Source organism: Corylus avellana, chromosome 7 (genome assembly GCF_965113065.1).
Source record: "Corylus avellana chromosome 7, dhCorAvel1.hap1.2, whole genome shotgun sequence".
In the NCBI taxonomy this organism is placed as follows: Eukaryota; Viridiplantae; Streptophyta; class Magnoliopsida; order Fagales; family Betulaceae; genus Corylus; species Corylus avellana.
Genome location: NC_142496.1, coordinates 3361055 through 3380388, shown reverse-complemented (window position 1 = coordinate 3380388; position 19334 = coordinate 3361055). Strand labels below are relative to the sequence as shown.

At 35.9% G+C, this 19334-nt stretch overlaps 2 protein-coding genes across 3 annotated transcripts; one reads left to right on the top strand and one right to left on the bottom strand.

The window, feature by feature from the left end:
• Positions 1 to 233: 233 nt before the first annotated feature.
• HEN2 (RNA helicase, ATP-dependent, SK12/DOB1 protein) lies at positions 234 to 12243 on the top strand. 2 transcript variants are annotated; one of them, XM_059597063.2, is made up of 17 exons: positions 234 to 290; positions 1191 to 2344; positions 3526 to 3840; positions 3970 to 4074; positions 4159 to 4227; positions 4612 to 4779; positions 4867 to 4938; positions 5036 to 5152; positions 5553 to 5762; positions 5876 to 6034; positions 6815 to 6904; positions 7031 to 7123; positions 7583 to 7736; positions 8328 to 8476; positions 8564 to 8659; positions 10270 to 10362; positions 11829 to 12243. In XM_059597063.2, the coding sequence occupies exons 2-17, from the start codon at positions 1274 to 1276 to the stop codon at positions 11937 to 11939; spliced, it is 3072 nt and encodes a 1023-aa protein (XP_059453046.2). In that variant the 5' UTR covers positions 234 to 290; positions 1191 to 1273; the 3' UTR covers positions 11940 to 12243. The 2 variants fall into 2 exon arrangements, with proteins under 2 accessions (XP_059453046.2, XP_059453047.2); XM_059597064.2 differs by having other exon boundaries at positions 265 to 290; positions 1188 to 2344.
• Positions 12244 to 12901: 658 nt separating this feature from the next.
• LOC132184522 (cytochrome P450 CYP73A100) lies at positions 12902 to 15429 on the bottom strand. Its single transcript, XM_059598190.2, has 2 exons — positions 14537 to 15429; positions 12902 to 13945 (listed from the first exon to the last, which is right to left on the bottom strand). The coding sequence occupies exons 1-2, from the start codon at positions 15373 to 15375 to the stop codon at positions 13210 to 13212; spliced, it is 1575 nt and encodes a 524-aa protein (XP_059454173.1). The 5' UTR covers positions 15376 to 15429; the 3' UTR covers positions 12902 to 13209.
• Positions 15430 to 19334: the final 3905 nt, after the last annotated feature.

The window sequence follows — 19334 nt, the reverse complement described above, 5'->3', positions numbered from 1 at the left end:
TGAGGGTATGAATTAGCAGTTTTTTTTTTTTTATTATTATTATTATTACTATTTTACTTCATTGAATTTGCTTACATGAAACTCATCATCCTGAATATAATAAGAAGAGACATCCTAATACTGACCGAGGCCCAGCCGAAGATCCTAATCCAATATGGGCCTGGGCCCAGTATTGCAACGACCAATGTACTTATCTATAGATTTATTACACAGCCCACAACGTTAATATTTTTCGTAAACCCACAATTTAATTTTGTCTGCGATTCATTATCAGAGAATTATCACTGAAGGTACGCAAAGCTCCCCTTTCACTTCAAAACCCTAGTTTTCTATTTCTCTTTATGTCTTCTACGTGTGTGTGTGTGTGTGCGCATTTCTTTAGCTATTAGAAAGTGTATGAATTGGAACCAAGAGTGTTTGGTTACTAAGAAAACGAAAGAAAAAGCAGGAAAAAAAGAATTTGCCGTTTTACGTGTTGAATGTGAGCAAACTAGTAACTACAATGGTTTTCAGCCAAAACCAATGTCTTTTGATGTTTTCCTCTTTGCGTGCGTGTGCGTTTGTGTGTGTGTGTCTCTTTGGAATTCAGACTAGGACGTTTGTTTACTGTGAAAACCAGAAAGAATAGGAAAGGAAAGAAAATTTGATATTTCTTTTTCTTTTCCTGGAAACCAAACTGATAAAGGACACTATTGGAGCTGAAAGTTAAGAGTTTGGTTTTGTACATAGAATCGGTTTAACCTAAGAGTAATACTACTCTTTAAGCTCATTTATTACATCCATGTTACACCGGCTGCCATGACCTAATTTAAGTGGTTGCTCATATCAACTACTTAAAAAAGAAAAGAAAAAAGAAAATCCACTTAAACTAAGCTTTGTAAGCTGGTGTGATATAAGTGTAATAAACGGGTGTGAAGAGTAGTATTACTCTAAACCCAGAGTTTGGTTTTGGCGCCGAGAGAACAAGATTTGAGATGATTCTTATGATAGCTCAGATTTGGGGTATTTTCAATTATGCATATTTGAAGAATTTGTACTCTTTAACTTTCATGGAGCTTGAAGAGCTGACACAGTCACACAGTAACTATAGGCTGATTTAATGAGTTTTATGTCTTAAACGTAAAAGAAATAAAGTATGCTGTATATTCATTATTAACCTTTTATTTATTATTTTGTAATTTGTGTAGCAGAAACAAGCTTCAATATATAGTTTAAGTGCTCAACTATTTGATTGAAGTGAAATTGAAAATAGTAGTAGGTTTAATTTTTTGCAATGGAAGATTCTCCAACACTTGGGAAACGGAAAGAACCCGAATCTGAACAGTCTAAGGTCTCTCAAACCCCGAGTCAAGGATCTGCACCTAAACGACGAAGAGAACCTGAAGATTCTGAGGTCACTGAAACCCAAAATCAGGAAGAACCAGGAGATTCGAAGGTCATTGGAACCCCTAATCAAGCATCTCTCAGAAATTTGACGCGCACATGTGTGCATGAGGTTGCGGTTCCAAGTGGGTACACCTCGACCAAGGATGAATCTATTAATGGAACCCTCTCGAATCCCGTGTATAATGGAAAGATGGCAAAAACATACCATTTTAAGCTCGACCCGTTTCAGCAGGTATCTGTGGCATGCCTAGAACGGAATGAGTCTGTGTTGGTCTCAGCTCATACTTCGGCAGGAAAAACTGCAGTTGCCGAGTATGCGATTGCAATGGCTTTTAGAGATAAGCAAAGGGTTATATATACTTCCCCATTGAAAGCTTTGAGCAATCAGAAGTACAGAGAGCTTAGTCAGGAGTTTAATGATGTGGGATTGATGACTGGCGATGTTACTCTGTCACCTAATGCTAGTTGTTTGGTCATGACAACCGAAATTCTTCGTGGAATGCTTTATAGGGGTTCAGAGGTTTTGAAGGAAGTAGCATGGGTCATCTTTGATGAAATTCATTATATGAAGGATCGTGAAAGAGGGGTTGTTTGGGAAGAGAGTATTATATTTTTGCCACCAGCGATTAAAATGGTATTTCTGTCAGCAACAATGTCAAATGCCACTGAGTTTGCTGAGTGGATTTGTAATTTGCACAAACAGCCATGTCATGTGGTCTACACGGATTTCCGACCAACTCCTCTGCAGCATTATGTTTTTCCCATGGGTGGGAATGGATTGTATCTTGTGGTCGACGAGAATGAGCAGTTCAAGGAGGAGAATTTTGTGAAGTTGCAGGATACATTCTCAAAGCAGAAACTCGGTGATGTTAACAAGAGCGCTAATGGCAAAGCAAGTGGGAGAATTGCAAAAGTCGGTAATGCTTCTGGTGGTTCTGACATATTCAAAATTGTGAAGGTGAGCCTTCCACCTTTAAGTGCTCAATTTGATTTTTTGTCATTTCTGACCCAGGTGGTCCGAATTTAGTACTTTGAACAATTCTTTGTTTACTCTTTCATCTTTTTCCTTCAGGAACCAGTTGGCTTCATTTTCAAAATCGCATACTTATATCTTTTACATGATAGTTCAAGAGTAACTGGGAGTTTAAGATTTAGATGCTATGCATTGAATTTAGAGCTCCATGAATAATGCAGATACAACATGACTCGATTTTTAACTTGTAGACCTCAAAAATGTTATGGTCTATGTGCAACTTCCTCTTCTTCTTCTTTTTTTATTTTTTTTATTTTTTTTTATTGGGATCTTAAACGCAATTTCTGGAAATCTCTCTCCCTGTTGGAGTTGAATATGAAATGAAATGTTAACTAGGACAGTCACCTGTTCTCCTAGCGCTACTATAAATTGGTTCATGGCTAAGTAAACCAAGTTTAAGTCTTAAAACCTCTTGGTAGTTAAAGTATTTAGTAGCATAATTGTTTGATATCAGCTTATCTCTTGACTGGTTTAAACCCTGTGTGCCATATCAAAGTATTTTTATGGAAGGAATGTTGATGAGAATAGGGTTTAGGTGCAATTTGCTTTCTTAACATATATACACTTGTTTGATTATTAGTTTGGTCATATATCAAACAAGATTATAGAGCAGTTAAGTCATTTCAATGGATTCTCAAGAGTGTAATGTTTTCTTTAGTAGCCTGTCTGACCCTTGTTTGTAAAGGGCCTCTCAAAGAAGGGTTTTTGGGATACAAAATTTTTATATGTTTTGTGGGAACTTGTATCAACTGTTTGCTGTATGTTCAGATGGTATGGGGTCATAGGAGAAGTCAATTATTAGAAGCATCAGTAAATTTTCTTTGTTCTGCTACATGGTACTCTTAGAAGTCTGATTGCCCTTGTAGTAGCTTGGGAGTTAATTTTGTGGATATATCTAGATCGCCATTATTTCTCATTGCTGATTTTTAGATGGTGACTTTACGTTCATGGCCTAGACATTTTGATGTTAGCCAAGCAGATCTTCGGATTGACTTTATATTGTTTGTTGATAGAATCACAAATTTCTTCACTGCTTTTATATAGTGTAACAATCATATCTTGCATAGTCTTTCTTAGTGCTTGAATTGGAATTTTCCAAATTTCAGATGATTATGGAACGGAAATTCCAACCTGTAATCATCTTCAGCTTCAGTAGAAGAGAATGTGAACAACATGCAATGTCCATGTCCAAGCTTGATTTCAATAGCCAAGAGGAAAAGGATACTGTAGAAGAGGTTTTTCGTAATGGAATACTCTGCTTGAGTGAGGAAGACCGAGATTTACCGGCTATTGAATTGATGTTACCACTACTTCAGCGAGGTATTGCTGTTCATCATTCTGGCCTTCTTCCTGTTATCAAGGAATTGGTAGAGATTCTTTTCCAGGAAGGCCTTGTAAAGGCCCTTTTTGCCACAGAAACAGTAAGAATTTATCCACGAACCAATTCATCACCCACCCCCTTCTATGTAACTGAATTCAGTTTTATAGTTGTGTTAGTCTCTAGCTAAAATGCTGATTGATTAGCTTTATGATAACTCCCTCTGCGACAGTTCGCCATGGGTTTAAACATGCCCGCAAAAACTGTTGTTTTCACAGCTGTCAAGAAGTGGGATGGTGATAGTCACCGTTTTATTGGATCTGGTGAATATATACAGGTGATTGAAGATATCATTGTTTTATTTTTTTTGGATATGGAAACTGTATACATACTTGTATAACAATTTTCAATGATATTGTAGATGAGTGGAAGGGCTGGGCGCCGTGGCAAAGATGAGCGTGGTATTTGTATTATAATGGTTGATGAGCAGGTGATTCTATGGCTAGTCATCTCTCTTTGTATTACATGACTGCATGCTTACTCTTGTGATCATTCCGAACTTCCATAACTCTCGTGTCATCTACCCTTAGAACACCCTTTCGATTTGTGAAGTTTTTCCATTTAACTTTGACCCTATGGGGTCCATTGCTGCTTGATTTCAACCTTAATTAGTATTTCAATGACACTTGGGTATTTCATGTCAAACCTCAAAGTTTTAAAAGAAATATAGGTCTTTCATGTCAAACTTCAATAATGGTGTTTGGTTATGTGAATAGCAGCTTTTCATAGTCTCTTGTTAGATTTTTGACGATGAGTGAGAAGACTGTTTATCTTTAGTTTCATCAAATCGATGGTGTATGCTTATTTTTTACAGATGGAGATGAATGCACTCAAGGACATGGTTTTGGGTAAACCTGCTCCCTTAGTTAGTACATTCAGGCTGAGCTACTACTCAATTTTGAATTTAATGAGTCGTGCCGAAGGCCAGTTTACTGCTGAACATGTAATAAGGAATTCATTCCATCAATTTCAGTATGAGAAGGTTTTTGCCGATCCCCTTAGTTTGTTTTTATCATCACTTGTTGCATGGTGATTGATCACTGACAGTTTTTTTCCCCTTTCTGTTTAGGCCTTACCTGATATAGGGAACAAGGTTACGAAGCTGGAGCAGGAAGCTGTGATGCTCGATGCTTCAGGAGAGGTAGCTTTGGCCACTTGGTCCTTAAATTTATTTATTTTATTATTATTTTTTTCTAATTTTTGTTGCGTTTATATGTATCTTTTTTGTTTTTCTCTAGGCTGAAGTTGCTGAATTTCATAAGCTAAAACTAGATATAGCCCAAATTGAGAAGAAGTTGATGGCTGAAATAACAAGGCCTGAATGGGTTCTTTACCCTCTTCGTCCTGGTCGGCTGGTATGTGATACTGTAGCATAGTGTTTTGTATCTTTTCTTTTAGTTTTTAATGGTCATTGGTTCTCTTAGGTTAGGTGATCAATGCTAACTAGCGTTTTCCTGTCTGGAACTGCTTTTTTAAAACATATAAATTGATTTTGTTACTTCTCTTTTTTTTTTTTTTTTGGGGTGACAATATGTTAGTTGATAAGTAATTGTCTTGTGTTCTCTCTGTATAGTTTTTCTTGTAATTTTCTTTCTTTGTTTAATTCTTTCTGTTTTTCAGTATATGCACTGTTTATTTGTCAAAAAATAGAAAGTATATGCACTGGCAGAGGGCATAGGCCTGACTTCATGTTATCACAGTGCATGGTACATTTATGCTTCTTGTATTTGCTTGGAAGCACTTTTCTGATTGCAGGTCAAGATAAGGGAAGGTGGAACAGATTGGGGATGGGGAGTTGTGGTTAATGTTATGAAAAAACCCTCCCCAGGGGTAGGCGCATTGCCTTCACGTGGGAGTGGTTATATAGTAGATACTTTACTTCATTGCTCACCCGGTTCAAGTGAGAATAGTTCACGGCCAAAACCATGCCCACCTCATCCTGGAGAAAAGGGTGAAATGCATGTGGTGAGTTAAAACATGTGTGGCAGCAGTAGTAACATTTTCAGTTGTGGTTCAGTGTAGTTATTCATGCCAAGCATGTGAAATGACTATTTAATATCAATTTCCATGTACTCTAGGTCCCTGTTCAGTTGCCCCTAATTTCTGCTCTAAGCAAACTGATGGTATCTATTCCTTCTGATCTCCGGCCATTGGAAGCGAGGCAAAGTATATTGCTTGCCATAGAGGAGCTGAAAACTCGTTTTCCGCAAGGCCTTCCAAAGCTTAACCCTGTAAAGGTAACTATTAGCTGTATCCAGATATTATGGTGTACCTCTTATTGCTATCACTGTAGTTGTTGCTGGAGATTTTCTATCTTCCTCTTCTTGCGTTCCCCCACACACACAACAAAAGAACAGAAAAAAAAAAAAGAGTAATAAAATTAGATTTCTTTTGGTACATAAGAGGCATGGGAATTGAGGATGTCTATGTAACACTTCTTTACCTTAGTTCCTATGTTCATAACCTTTCTTTTGGGTAGTATGATCACTTACCAATGGGTATTTGGAAGGATTTATTATGCACTCAACTGAGAAGTTAATTGTGCATTTTTATTTTTTATTTTATTTTATCATATGATGCCAATATAACAAGTGCATTGCCATCCCATCATTTTTTCATGTTTCTATGATTTTTTTTTTCTTTGGTGCCATTTTAGGCATAAATCTGATAATGTTGGTCTAGCTGCATCAAGATTCGTTCTGCTGATTAACTCCATTTAGAGTTGCGCCTTCCTTTATTTACAGGAATATGATGTAATTTCTAGTTGTTTCATAGACCATATATAACCTCTCAAGTGTTATATTTGTATCAGATCATTTGTGTAACCAAGTATTTTACAGATTTTTGCAATGTATGCTATTGGCTATTTCCGACTTCTTCACTGCTATTTCCCACTTGGCTTATAATGAGTCATTATATGTCTGAAGGAGTGGGTATAACATATTCTTGAACCATGTGCACGTCCTGATAAAATTAGACCAGTGCCGCTAGTTTTGAAATATAATTTTCAAATGCAGGACATGGGTATTAAAGATCCGGAAATTGTTGAGTTGGTGAACCAAATTGAGGAACTTGAACGGAAGTTACATGCTCATCCACTTCATAAGGTTTATTGTATTGTCCTGAATAACTCTCATATTCTATTGTTTCATGAAAGATTTGAAGGGAACATGCTGCTCACATTTTTCTTTGCTATAAGGAGTTTGCTTAACCATTTCACTGTGCAAATGCAGTCTCAAGATGTGCATCAGATGAAATGTTTCCAAAGGAAAGCAGAGGTGAACCATGAAATTCAACAACTTAAGTCGAAAATGCGTGATTCCCAGGTATTGCCTTTCTTGGATGCTTCTTTCTTTACTAGATTTCACTCCTAGTTGAAGCATATAGGCTGGGTCATAAACTTGTATGGATGAGAGTCAACCTCGTCCAGTGAACTATTTTGCTACTCTTGATGGGATTGCGACTTACATGTACTAGCCAAGAATTCCATTTTGTTTGCCCCACCTCTTCCCCCCTGAAGCACCCCACCAGATTTAACTGTTGCTGTAAGCATATAAAAAATGCCCTTTGGCTTGGAACTGTCTGGTTATGATTTTCTCATTATTATTATTATTTTTTTCTATCTTTTTCCTTATTATGTAGAAAAAATGCTCATGTTACAAAAGATTGAGGAAGATCATGCATATATTGATAGTTTGAATCTAATGTTGAATGATGTTGTTATCTAATATGGACACTTGGGTAATCTGCTCTTTCCATCTTTTTGTTTCTCATCAATTTTGCAGCTTCAAAAATTCCGGGATGAACTTAAGAATCGTTCACGAGTCTTGAAAAGGCTTGGCCATATTGATGCTGACAGTGTTGTCCAGTTAAAGGGACGGGCAGCGTGCTTGATAGACACAGGCGATGAGCTCCTTGTCACTGAGCTGATGTTTAATGGTGACTTTACATGAACTGTTCCTTTTGTGGACTTCAGAATCTTATATTGCTCCGAATATGATAGTAGGCAGGCTAGGTTTGACTGAGCTGGCCAAATAAAAGTTAGGAACTTATCATAAGATCAAGGCTGATTTTACTTATAAAAAAAAAAAAGATCAAGGCTAATTTGGCCAAAATTGGTGCTCATAAGAAGACCAACATTAACCCGTAAGAGTTTTAATGTGTCCATGTCTGTTCTCACCCATCCTGAAGAATTAACAAACACACACACACACACACACACACACACACACACACACATTACAGTAAGAACCTAAGTACAATAACAATTGCATGTAAGCATAAACCTTACATTTCTAAAAGGTGAAACATCACAAAATCATTGCCTATGAGCTAGAAGTATAATAACAAGCTTAGCATTTTTTTGGGCTTTTCTAGGGCCATGGACCCTCAGAAGTCCTAAAGACCTTCATCCACATTTTCCATTGCTGCGGCTGCCTCTATGTCAATGGCAATTATCTAGCCTTAAACATGATAATGAATTCTGAATGATTTTTTTTATTTTTTATTTTTTATTTTTTTTTTTATCAGGTACATTCAATGATCTTGATCATCACCAAATTGCAGCTCTTGCAAGTTGCTTTATACCAGGAGACAAATCCAGTGAGCAGATACAATTGCGAACGGAGCTTGCCAGACCATTACAGCAACTTCAAGAAAGTGCTAGAAAAATCGCGGAGGTGCTTTTCCATATAGCTTTTCTTTATCTTTCTTGTACATGTATGCTATTTGGTAATTGAACAGTTATAAATGCCTCTACGTTGCAGATTCAATATGAATGCAAATTGGATATAAATGTGGATGAGTACGTGGAATCAACAGTAAGGCCGTTCTTGATGGACGTAATTTATTGTTGGTCAAAGGTTAGCCTGTTTACCTTATTTTTAGAGTTGCTGTTTGCAACCCTATATTTATCTATATATAATTGTTGTGTTGTCATGGGCCAGTGACCGCTCTCTATTTATTATATGATACCCCAAATAATGCTGGCTCTGTCCATGAATATTGGCCTGTGACCTCTCTCTCTGTCTCTCTCTCTCTCTGTGACATCTTTAGGTTCTAAAAATTAACAGAATTTCTTGTAGAGGAGAGGTGTTAATGTTTGACCATAGGGCTTCGTGGGTAAGACTCTTGTAAGTCAAGTGGGAGTCCATGGACCTCTGGTGCTATTTTTGATATATTAAGACGAAATTTTGAGACTTGACTTCAAAACTTTATCAGGCTTGCAAAACTGGTGTCAGATGGCCCTTTAATTGAAGATTAGGATAGTGTAGGTGGCTTGAAGGCAATTATTGTTTTATGATTAAGAACTCTTATTTGGAAATTATGAAGGATTTGAGGCCGAAATAAACCTAGAAAATAAAAACAAAGGAATAGAGGTCCTTTTGGGGTGGTGAATAGTATTTGTAACATAACGTTGATAGTTTTTGTGAGTTGATTATTATTATTTTCTTTTATAAGTAATCAACATCTCATTAAAAGCTAATGTGTCCCTAGTACACAGGTCTGAGTGGATTATTTGGGGCTTCAAAGAGTTTTGTCTGTGGATTGACTTTAAAGGAAAAGAAAAAGAAGTGTTAAAGAAGAAAATAGAACCTTGGAATCTCACCAAGGCCTTCTAGGAGTCTCACCTAGAAGTATTTAATGGAGTCTCGCCATTAAAAGAAAGTGTAATATGCTTAAAATGAAGCATAGTGTGCTGAAATTTATTAACTTCTAGGTGAGACTCCTAGAAGGCCTTGGTGAGATTCCAAGGTTCTATTTTCTTCAAATCGTACTTACATAAAAGTGTTATCCTAGCACAATAAGTAAAACATCAACTTGGAAAATGAAAATACTTTTGATAAGTAAATGAGACTCATACCAAGTGATGGGAAAAGAAAACCCAAGTAAAATAAACTACAATCATAAACAAACAATTACTAACTTAAATATCAAACACCCCCAAGTCCACAAAATTAGCATTGCTAATATGTAGAGCCTGTTGTAGATCCATTAGTGAATCTCATGTTGGCTTTGCAATTTTTAAGACTGCCTCCTTACAGATGGTCCCATAAGAAGAAACTAACCATTGTGGGAACGATTTAGGACTTACCTTAAAAACTATTTAGGAAGCATGTAATTGACTAGCTTTGCTTGGGACTCTTAGAAACTATTACAGAACCTGCACTGCTTAATCATGAAACTAACCCTTAATAGGCTAAAATAAACATTCCACAGGATGTTAGAATTAGAAACTGTCATAAAATTTTACCTGTTTTGAACTTCGTTTCAAAATTATGTGGGTGTTGCCTCCATCAAGTGTGCCTGTCAGTGTCACTAGATTTCATATGCTACATTGGAGAAAGCCAATAAACTCTTACTCCGTGTGAATGTGACATCTAGTTTAGAGGTGTAATCCGTCCTGTTTCTCTCCCCATGTTCATCCAGGTTTTGTTAGTACTGAGCGATTCTGCTTGTATTCTTCTTTCAGGGAGCAAGTTTTGCAGAGGTTATACAAATGACCGATATCTTTGAGGGTAGTATTATTAGAAGTGCTAGAAGGCTTGATGAGTTTTTGAATCAGGTAAATTGATCATATTTCTGGATATCGCATTCTATAATATTCAGTGTCATTTTCCATGGGAATTATTGTTTGCCTTGCTACTTATCCTGTATGATGTTCTTTGATTTTCAGTTTTGAGTTTGGGTCTTGCATCAATCAGTATGATGATATTCTTTGATTTTCAGTTTGGAGTTTGGTCTTGCATCAATTAGTGATATTACATTATGGTACACAAATATTAGTATAGTAAGAGAGAGAAAAATATGATGACACAATATTTTTCCAGAGATGTCAAATGGCATTCCCTCCCCACTCAATAAAGGATGGAGGATGTGTAGAATTGGAAATCAAACATTAAATTAAATGAAATTGTTTTGTAAGCACAACTCTTGAAGCATGCAAAATATATAAAGACGAGGAAATGAGGTTGACTAAGAATTTTACAAATAAGTGGATTAAAACTTAAAAAATGAAAGGAATGTTGTTATGAATATGGGTGGTGCTAAATGACAGTGAGCTGGTGGTGTTTCTGGTGGTGGTCCTATGGGTGCATCAAAAGACTGACATACAAAAGTTAAAGTGATATAGGAGAAATATGAGAAATTCTTTAAGATGATAATAAAAGGATATACAACTATATATGTGTAGTTTTGGATTTGTTTTGTACATTTTTCTTTATAAGTAATCGAAATATCATAAAAAGCGTAAGGCGTCCCAGGTATATAGGAAGTATGTAAGAGAAGCCACCTAGCTAGTAAGAGCAAAAAGAACAAAAAAATCATGATAACTAATCACCAAAGGAGAAACAAAAGTAACTGTCTAAAGATACAATGTATTGAAAATAAAGACTTAATCTCTTCTAAAGTCTTCTCATGGTCCTCAAAACTTCTATTATTCATTTCTCTACATAGACACCATAAAAGGCATGAAGTCACCATCTTCCACACAGCAGCACTTCGAATGCTGCCCTGCAGTCCACCAAAAATCCAAATCGACTACTCGTTTAGGCATAACCAAATACAACCCAAATTAATCAAGGAAAACATTCTAAATGGCACTAGCGACCTCACAATGAAGAAAAAAAAGGTCCATTTTTACATTATAGGTGGTAGTTGGTGTGTTGTCGGTTATTATTGATCCTCAAGGGTGTGTCCGCTCACTATTGTTTGGGTTGGAATATAGCGTAACTGGCTAGCTGGTGTCTCTCTTGAGAATCATTTGCTAAACATGGAGTATCAAGTATCAACAACAGCTTAGTACACCAAGTGCTTCTATTTAGATATTGCAAAACATGCAGATTTCACTTTCTTACTAGGGCAGTTCTCTATTGAACAATCAAATGTATGCTGGGCCATATTTCCTGCAGTCCTTGCTTGAATCTAAATCATATGGTGCCGGAATTGTAGCTTCCTGATAGCTGAAGATGTAGCATTCAGAATATTTTTCTGAACTTCCGATTGCCTCTCTTTTTTATTTTCCCCCCCCAGTTGCGTGGTGCTGCTCATGCCGTAGGAGAAGCTGATTTAGAGACCAAGTTTGCAGCAGCTAGCGAAAGCCTTCGGCGAGGTATAATGTTTGCCAATTCCCTGTATCTGTGAATTGTCTTCCTGCAGGACATCATATATTATTGGATTACATGCGCCCCTGGGAATGAAGACAATTGCCAGATCAGCATGCGAGGTATCCTGCTAGTGCCATGAGCTGACTTTATTTTCTCTTCCTTCCTCATTCCTATTAGTTTTCTGTTGCATTGAGTTGTTCCTTACACAGGCTTTCTTTTATATACTTTTTGCTTTTCAATCAAGTTTTAGTCCACATTGTATAAATGCAATCTAGGGAATTGACTTCCATTCTCATTCAGAACTTTTTAAATGATATTTAACAGTTTTCACTTTTCGTGTATGTTGTCCTTCAGCAACTTTTTTTCTTTTTCTCTTCTGCTTTTCCTTTTCCCTCCCATGTTCGTTTGTACTTAATTTGACTACGTTGTAGATGATATTGGAACTTTTAATAATATATGATCGAGGAAACATATTTTACCTTTGGGTTCTATGTGCACCAGAAATTCCTGTCTCTTGCAAAAAGGTTTATGGAACATGGGTTAAATTGACGTTTACAGAAATGTTAGGGGTACTAAATATTTTACCAAGAGAGAGGTACTAAAATGATGTGGAGTTCATTTATTGGTACCCGTTACATTTCTCTTGATTAATTATTTTGATAATCTCCAATAAATGAGCTTCACATCAATTTGGTAAGCCTCTTTTAGTAAAATATTTGGTACCTATAACATTTATCTTTTTCTTGACTCAACCGATTGAGAAGGGACGGAGTGAGTCAATTCAGCTTACCTAAAATTTAAAACTGAGGAAGCAATTTTAAACCGTGTCTAAAATCGCTGATGCTTCTATTTGTGAGGCAGCATCTCTATTAGAAATTTGGGACAATTAGGATTTAATTCTGGGATGCTTGGATTTTAGTGGGGATTTTTCATGGAGCAATAATAAAGACTGCCATCCGACTAGGATCAATTTTTATAAAAAAATAAAATGGGATTTGGTCCCTTACAGTCCTGTCCCTTGAGGCTAGAATTTTAGGGAATCCTCATTGACTTCCAATTGTCTGAAATAAAAGTAGCACATCCAAGAAGAAGGGGGGAAAAGTAAAATAAAATGCTCACTAGAGCACATGGCAATTCTAAATAAATTATCCTTTCTTTTATTGTCTGGACTTTTCTAAATGTCCTTTTTTGAAATGCTTTGTTAACACTACCTTTCATTTAGTGGAAACGATCAAAGCAAAAATGAAAATAGTACTTCCCATTCGATTCTTCTTCGGCCATTTACTTTGACCATTTTTTGTCCAAAATCATGCCCTAATCGGATCGAAAGCGACAGTTGAGTGGCTTGCAATGTGCAAGCTGAATTGCCCCCCTTTTCCACTCACATCAATCTTCTCCATTCCAACTGGGGCCTTCATCTCAAAATTACACACTAATTTGGCAATCACAAGGCTTAATATTGGTAGTGCAAGTATGATGCCCGGGCAACTCCTTCTACCCATGCCAAATGGTAAGAATCGGAAATCAACTTTTCCGCCAACCGCGGCGTCCGTGCCACCTTCTTCTTCCAAGAACCGCTCCGGTCGAAATTCCTCAGGGTTTTTCCACCACTCAGGGTTGTTTGACAGCCACCACGCGTTAACTACTACCTTAGACTCTTTTGGAATGGTGTAACCCCCTAGCTTTGCTTCTTCAAGGTTCATATGGGGCACCAACAAAGGTATTGGGCTATGCAGCCTTAGTGTCTCTTTTACTGTGGCTTGCAAATAGGGTAGCTCATGGAGGTTAGATTCTGTGACTGGTTGACCCTTTAGGGCGGTTGAGATTTCATCGCGGATCTTGCGTTGGACAGTTGGATGGTTGACCAGCTCAGCTATGGCCCACTCCATGGACCACAATGTTGTTTCTATGGCTGCTACGTTGATGTTCTCCACTATGTATAACACATTTGCTTCACTGATTTCTCCTTTCATCTCAGCATCTATTATGTGATCAATGGCACAGCTTATTTTGTGTTTCTCTCCATTTGCAGCCATTATTTTCCTATAAACACAAAAGCAATGAAAACATTTTTAGCGGTCTAAAAAGAGAACAAATATATGTTAATAGACTGGATTGAAGAAATTGCTTTAATCCAATTTGGTAGCATATCCATGAAATTTGTATTGCAATCAACCATTCTTAGAACGAGGAAACTTCACAAAAGACCCCAAAATTATTGTGCGTTTTGAGAAGATCCCTTTAAATTTAAAAAATATCAATTTCACCCTTCAAACTTTTAATTTGATGGAATTTACTCCCTTTGTCAATTGTTGCCGTTAAAATCCCTAAAAGGACAAAATTACCCTTCGATAAAAAAAAAATTGCAAAAAAAAAGGTTGTTGGGCCACCTTGTGATTTTTTTTTTTTTTTCATAATAATTTTTTTTAAAAAAAAAAAATTTAAAATTAAGGGTAAATATGAAATTTTATAAAAAAAATCAAGAGTATAATGGTCATTGTATCATTTTTAACGTTTAAAAACTAACGAAGAATTTAAATTAACTACAATTAAAAATTGAAGAGTTCAAATTAAGAGTTTTTTAATTTTGAGGATTATTCTCAAAAACGCTCACAAAAGAGATTAATTAATTACCTTCTTTTCTCAACGAAGAAGTTATTGAAAAAAGCCAGCCGCCTACTCTGCAAATCTCTGCATTTGTTCAAGTAGCCTCTCAAAAAGGGTCGAAGCAGAGGAATGAAATCTCCATAATTATACTCAAAGCTCTGAGCCAACCGACTCCTCTCAGCATTAAACCGAGTCGCATCGATGAACAAAGGGTCCTCCTGCGACTCAAACTTTGCATCAAACATCATCCGATACATGATATTGTAGAGCATCAATTGCAGCCGCTTCCTGATCACCAACCCCTTCGTCTTCACCATCTCATCTTTCTTCAGATCATCAACAACAAGATCCATCTCCTCCTCCCACATGTCACTGTAGCTGTGCACAACTTTGTTGGTGAAAAACGGCAGAGTCATGATGCGGCGCATCTTCCGCCAATGATCGCTGTACACGGTGAACACCATGTCCTGCCCATTGCCGGTAAATATATCGAAGACCACGTTTCGCGGGCGCGACCCGAACTCGACACCCTGCGTGTGGAGGACTTGGGTGGCGAGCTCGGGGTTCGACACGACGGCTAAGTTTTTGGAGCCGAGTTTGAGGAGGAACAGGGGGCCGTAGGTTTGAGCCATGGTGGCTAAAACGCCGTGGTTTAAGTCATTGCCAACTTGCAGCCAGTTTCCGAATATTGGAATGGAGAAAGGGCCTGGCGGGAGGTTGGCGGAGCTGCGTCGGCGGCCGAAGTAGAAGACGATGAGGGGAAGTAGAGGGAGGGTGGCTGAGAGAAGGGTTGGGGAGAAGAAGAAGTTGGTAGCTGAAATAAGGAATATTACGGTGATAATGGTTGTTGCAAAGAGATGAGCCATGGTGAGAGAGAGAGGGAAAGAGGAAGAAAAAGGAAGAATGTGGGAGTTGAGAAGGAGAGGGAAATGGGTTAGGCTTTATATATACTGAGAAGTAGTGGGGGTAGGAGGGTTGGTGTTCAATGGTTTTTACAGAATCCATGGGCGATCTATTGAAACCAAGGTAGGAGGAGGAGGAGGAGTCAGTTTTCCGACTTGTCATGAGGTCAAAGCTTCAGTTGGTTGGTGTAATGCTTCCAACGTCATCGATCCTCATCTCTCTTTGATTTTTTCAAAATTATTTAATTCAGTATAAATATAAATATTAAAAAAAAATGAAAAAACAAAATAAAAAATTGAGGTGGCGGCTGAATCACGGATAGAGTTTTTCTCTAAACTGGGTTGGAGGAAGTTTTTTCAACTTAATCTATAAAAATGACATGTATCCATTAAACATGTGAAAAACATATGCTTTTTTTTAATATTATAGACAAAATTGAAATAAATTTTATTGAAAAATCATGTGCATCTCATATGCTATTAAAAAAAAAGGACACAAGTTATTTTTATAGATAGGTTAAGTTGAAAGAACTTCCTCTAACTCAGTTTGAAAAAAAACTGTCTCGAAATCACCTTTAAATTACGAGGTGGGTTCCGCAACCCCCTCTATATGGAGTGCTCGAAATATAGTGGCAACTCAAAGAGTCAGCGGAGCCCATTATCAGCTATTAGTTTTTCTTTTTAATGATGAGAGTATATGAGTTTGTGGGTTCAAGATCTATTACGCTTGGAGTGTTCAAATTATACTGCAAATCAAGCAGCCCAAAGGGGCAATAGAACCCACCTTCCCTAGGAATGAGAGTTCCGCACGCCATTATGAGTTATCTGAATTGTAGTGTAATTCAAACGCCCCAATTGATAAAAATCTTAATAGGAGGTTAATGGAGTGCTAAGTACGGAAAGGAGCAGTCAATGGTAGGTCTCCATATTTTATTGGGGTGTTTTCACATAATCTACACTCTATAGGCCAAAAATTTCAACCTTTCCACCAACCCAATCAACAATGGTAGCTGGTTAATGGTTTTGGGTCCTTTCCGAGAAAAGGACACGAATGCGTGAATTGGGGCCCATGAAGTCTTGCACGGCAAATCTGACTTCAATTTGGCCAGGTCAAAGGTTTAAGAATTGCAGCTTAATTATCACACGTGAAAAAAATTAAAGTCACGCATTTGAATTTAAATATAAGTAAATAGGTTTGGGACTAACTCGCTTTTGCTGGAAGGAGATGCAATTAACATTATCTTTGTCATTTAGCATCCGTCACATTTTAAAGACCGGAATTTTGTTTCGATTAGTTCTGGTATTAAAGTAAACTTGCTTTATTTGTATATAGCGGAAAGTTTGCAAAGTTTTTAGGAGTGCAAATTATCGTGCACGTTTTTTAACTAGATAGGTCACCTTCAATTTTGTGTTTGGAAGCATTCACGCTAGGCCACTTATTCTTTCTTCTATCCTGATCAAAAATTGAAAAGATCCCGCTTTATTACCTTTTCTTTATTGGCTTAGATTTTATTTTATTTTATTATTATTTTTTTTTTTTGAGGTAAATAGCTTTGTGATATGATATGGATCCACCACAACCAAGATATTTAGTTGATGCCTTGTTTCGTTCCACACTGAAATCACTATAAATGGTTGAAAAATGTTTGAAGTATGACACTTTTTACTACGTTTTCTTTATAAATTTAGGTGACAGTATATATGAATATCACGTGGCACTACCATGGTAAAAAATTAAGCAATAAACTTTTGACAAGTAAGTTTAATTGTTTAATAGATATGGTAAGTGTTACATAAACTGTAAGGTCAATTTATAAAAGACTTGTAGTAAAAGTTGTAGTGCTCTTAACAGTACTCTAAATGGTTTCGTGCCTGATAAAAGAGGATTAAAAAAATTACAAAAGTAAAAGATGAAAGTAAAAAAGAAAAATTAGAGAGGATAGATAGTACTTGAGAAATAGAAACTCTTTTTTCTTTGGCCTTCGAATAATATATACTCATTTATAACATTTAGAAATACGTGAGTATCACTGTTGGACCACCAAAACACAATTCATGGAGATGGACCAATAGTGCAAACTCATTATTGGACCACCAAAAACTTTAGTATATAATATGAATGGTGTAAAAATAATTAATTATTAGGATAAAGCTTAGAGTTTAGATAACATGTTCAAACTCATTAAAATAACACCTTTTTTTTCATTTTTTTTTTTTTTCATTTTTATAAACTTAACAAACCAAACCTAGTATGTTCCTGTTGTATCCTATATCTATGGTAATCTTGTCGATGACATGAATATTAAATGAAAAATCAAGGAGTTATAGTAACAACATTGTCATATAAATTGGTAGTTTGCCATGAAAAAAAAAAAAAGAAGATAGAAATTGATAGTTTAAAAATGATATGATGAATCTTTAAAATAAGCCCCTTTTCGGCTTCGGGGTTTCGGCCTCGGCCCAAAAAGACGTTTCAATTTTTCACTAAACGAGCGTAGGGAGAGTAAGTGAGAGAGTCCAAAGCGTTTTTTCATGCCAAAAAAGAACGTTGGGCCCTCCCCGATCGAGCAAACACCAAATGGGATCTAAGCATTGAATGATAGGCGAGGAAGCATTAGATTCAACGAGTCCAAAGGTTATTTTAGCTAGTCAATATGTAACTTTGGATGAAGACATAGTTGCATCGGGTCAACTACTCTAGTTCAAAAATTGATACCTCGTTACATAGCTCACTAAATTTGGTGAGTATTTTAGAAAAAAAAAAAAAAAAAAAAAAGACTTCTAATAAGACATGCACATGACTTTATAATGTAGATTCTTGAAAGAAAAAAAAGAATATTTAAATGGAATAGTAAAAATTATCCTTCAAATATATAATGATATGTACCTGCTTTGAAAAAGTGGATAATTAAAATTAATTAAAATATATAACACGAATTCATTCTATTCACAGGCCAAAAGAGAGGCTCCTTACTTGAGAAAAAAAAAAAAAAGTTGTCAGAAGCACAAAATAAATGTATTTCAACAAATGAGTTATGATATAAGGAAGTTATCCCAAATGTGATGTGGCTTTTAAAATTACCAATAGATCAAAAATTCAACAATGATCATCTCACATTCAATGATTATTTTAAAGCTATATCACATTTGGGAGAACTCAAGGAGAACTCTAGTCTTCTTAATATTATTACTCACTCCTTTGAAGAGGAGATATGATACCATTTGGTTGTGACACCTCAATGAGTAATAATATAAGAAATACTAGAGTCTTTATAGAGTCCTCTCAAATGTGATGTGACATTTAAAATCACTAATAGATTAAAATTTAATAGTGATCATTTTAAATTCAATGATGATTTTAAATGCCACGTCACATTTGTAAGGATTCTAATCCTCCTTATATCGTTAGTGCACTTCAACATGCACGAGTTTATCACCATATTCCATCCATGAAGATAAATATTTTACAATTGCGAGGTCTGAAAATATCATATTAAGATATTATTTAATCTAAAAAAAATTAAATATTTAAGTTTTATACAAATTATATTATTAAATCATTACTTATTCTAAATTTTATTAATTAAAAATAATAAAAATAATACTTTATTATTCTCCTTAATTGCATGTAGGCTCGAGATCCAAACTAAAACAGAGAGTAAACTGTAAGAATTATTATTCAACCTCACGACTAAAATACAATGTTAAATTATTACTTATTCATATATTATATTAATTATTCATTTATGTGACTCCTCCTAACTTGTGTCATTTATTCAATAATTAGATTATTAATTGCATTATATAAATGTCAATTCATAGTGAAAAAAATAGAGAACTATTTGATTTTTATTTTTTATAAACATATAAGTTCTACAGATTTAATGTTGATTTTTTTTTTTAAAAAAAAAAACAAAAAAATA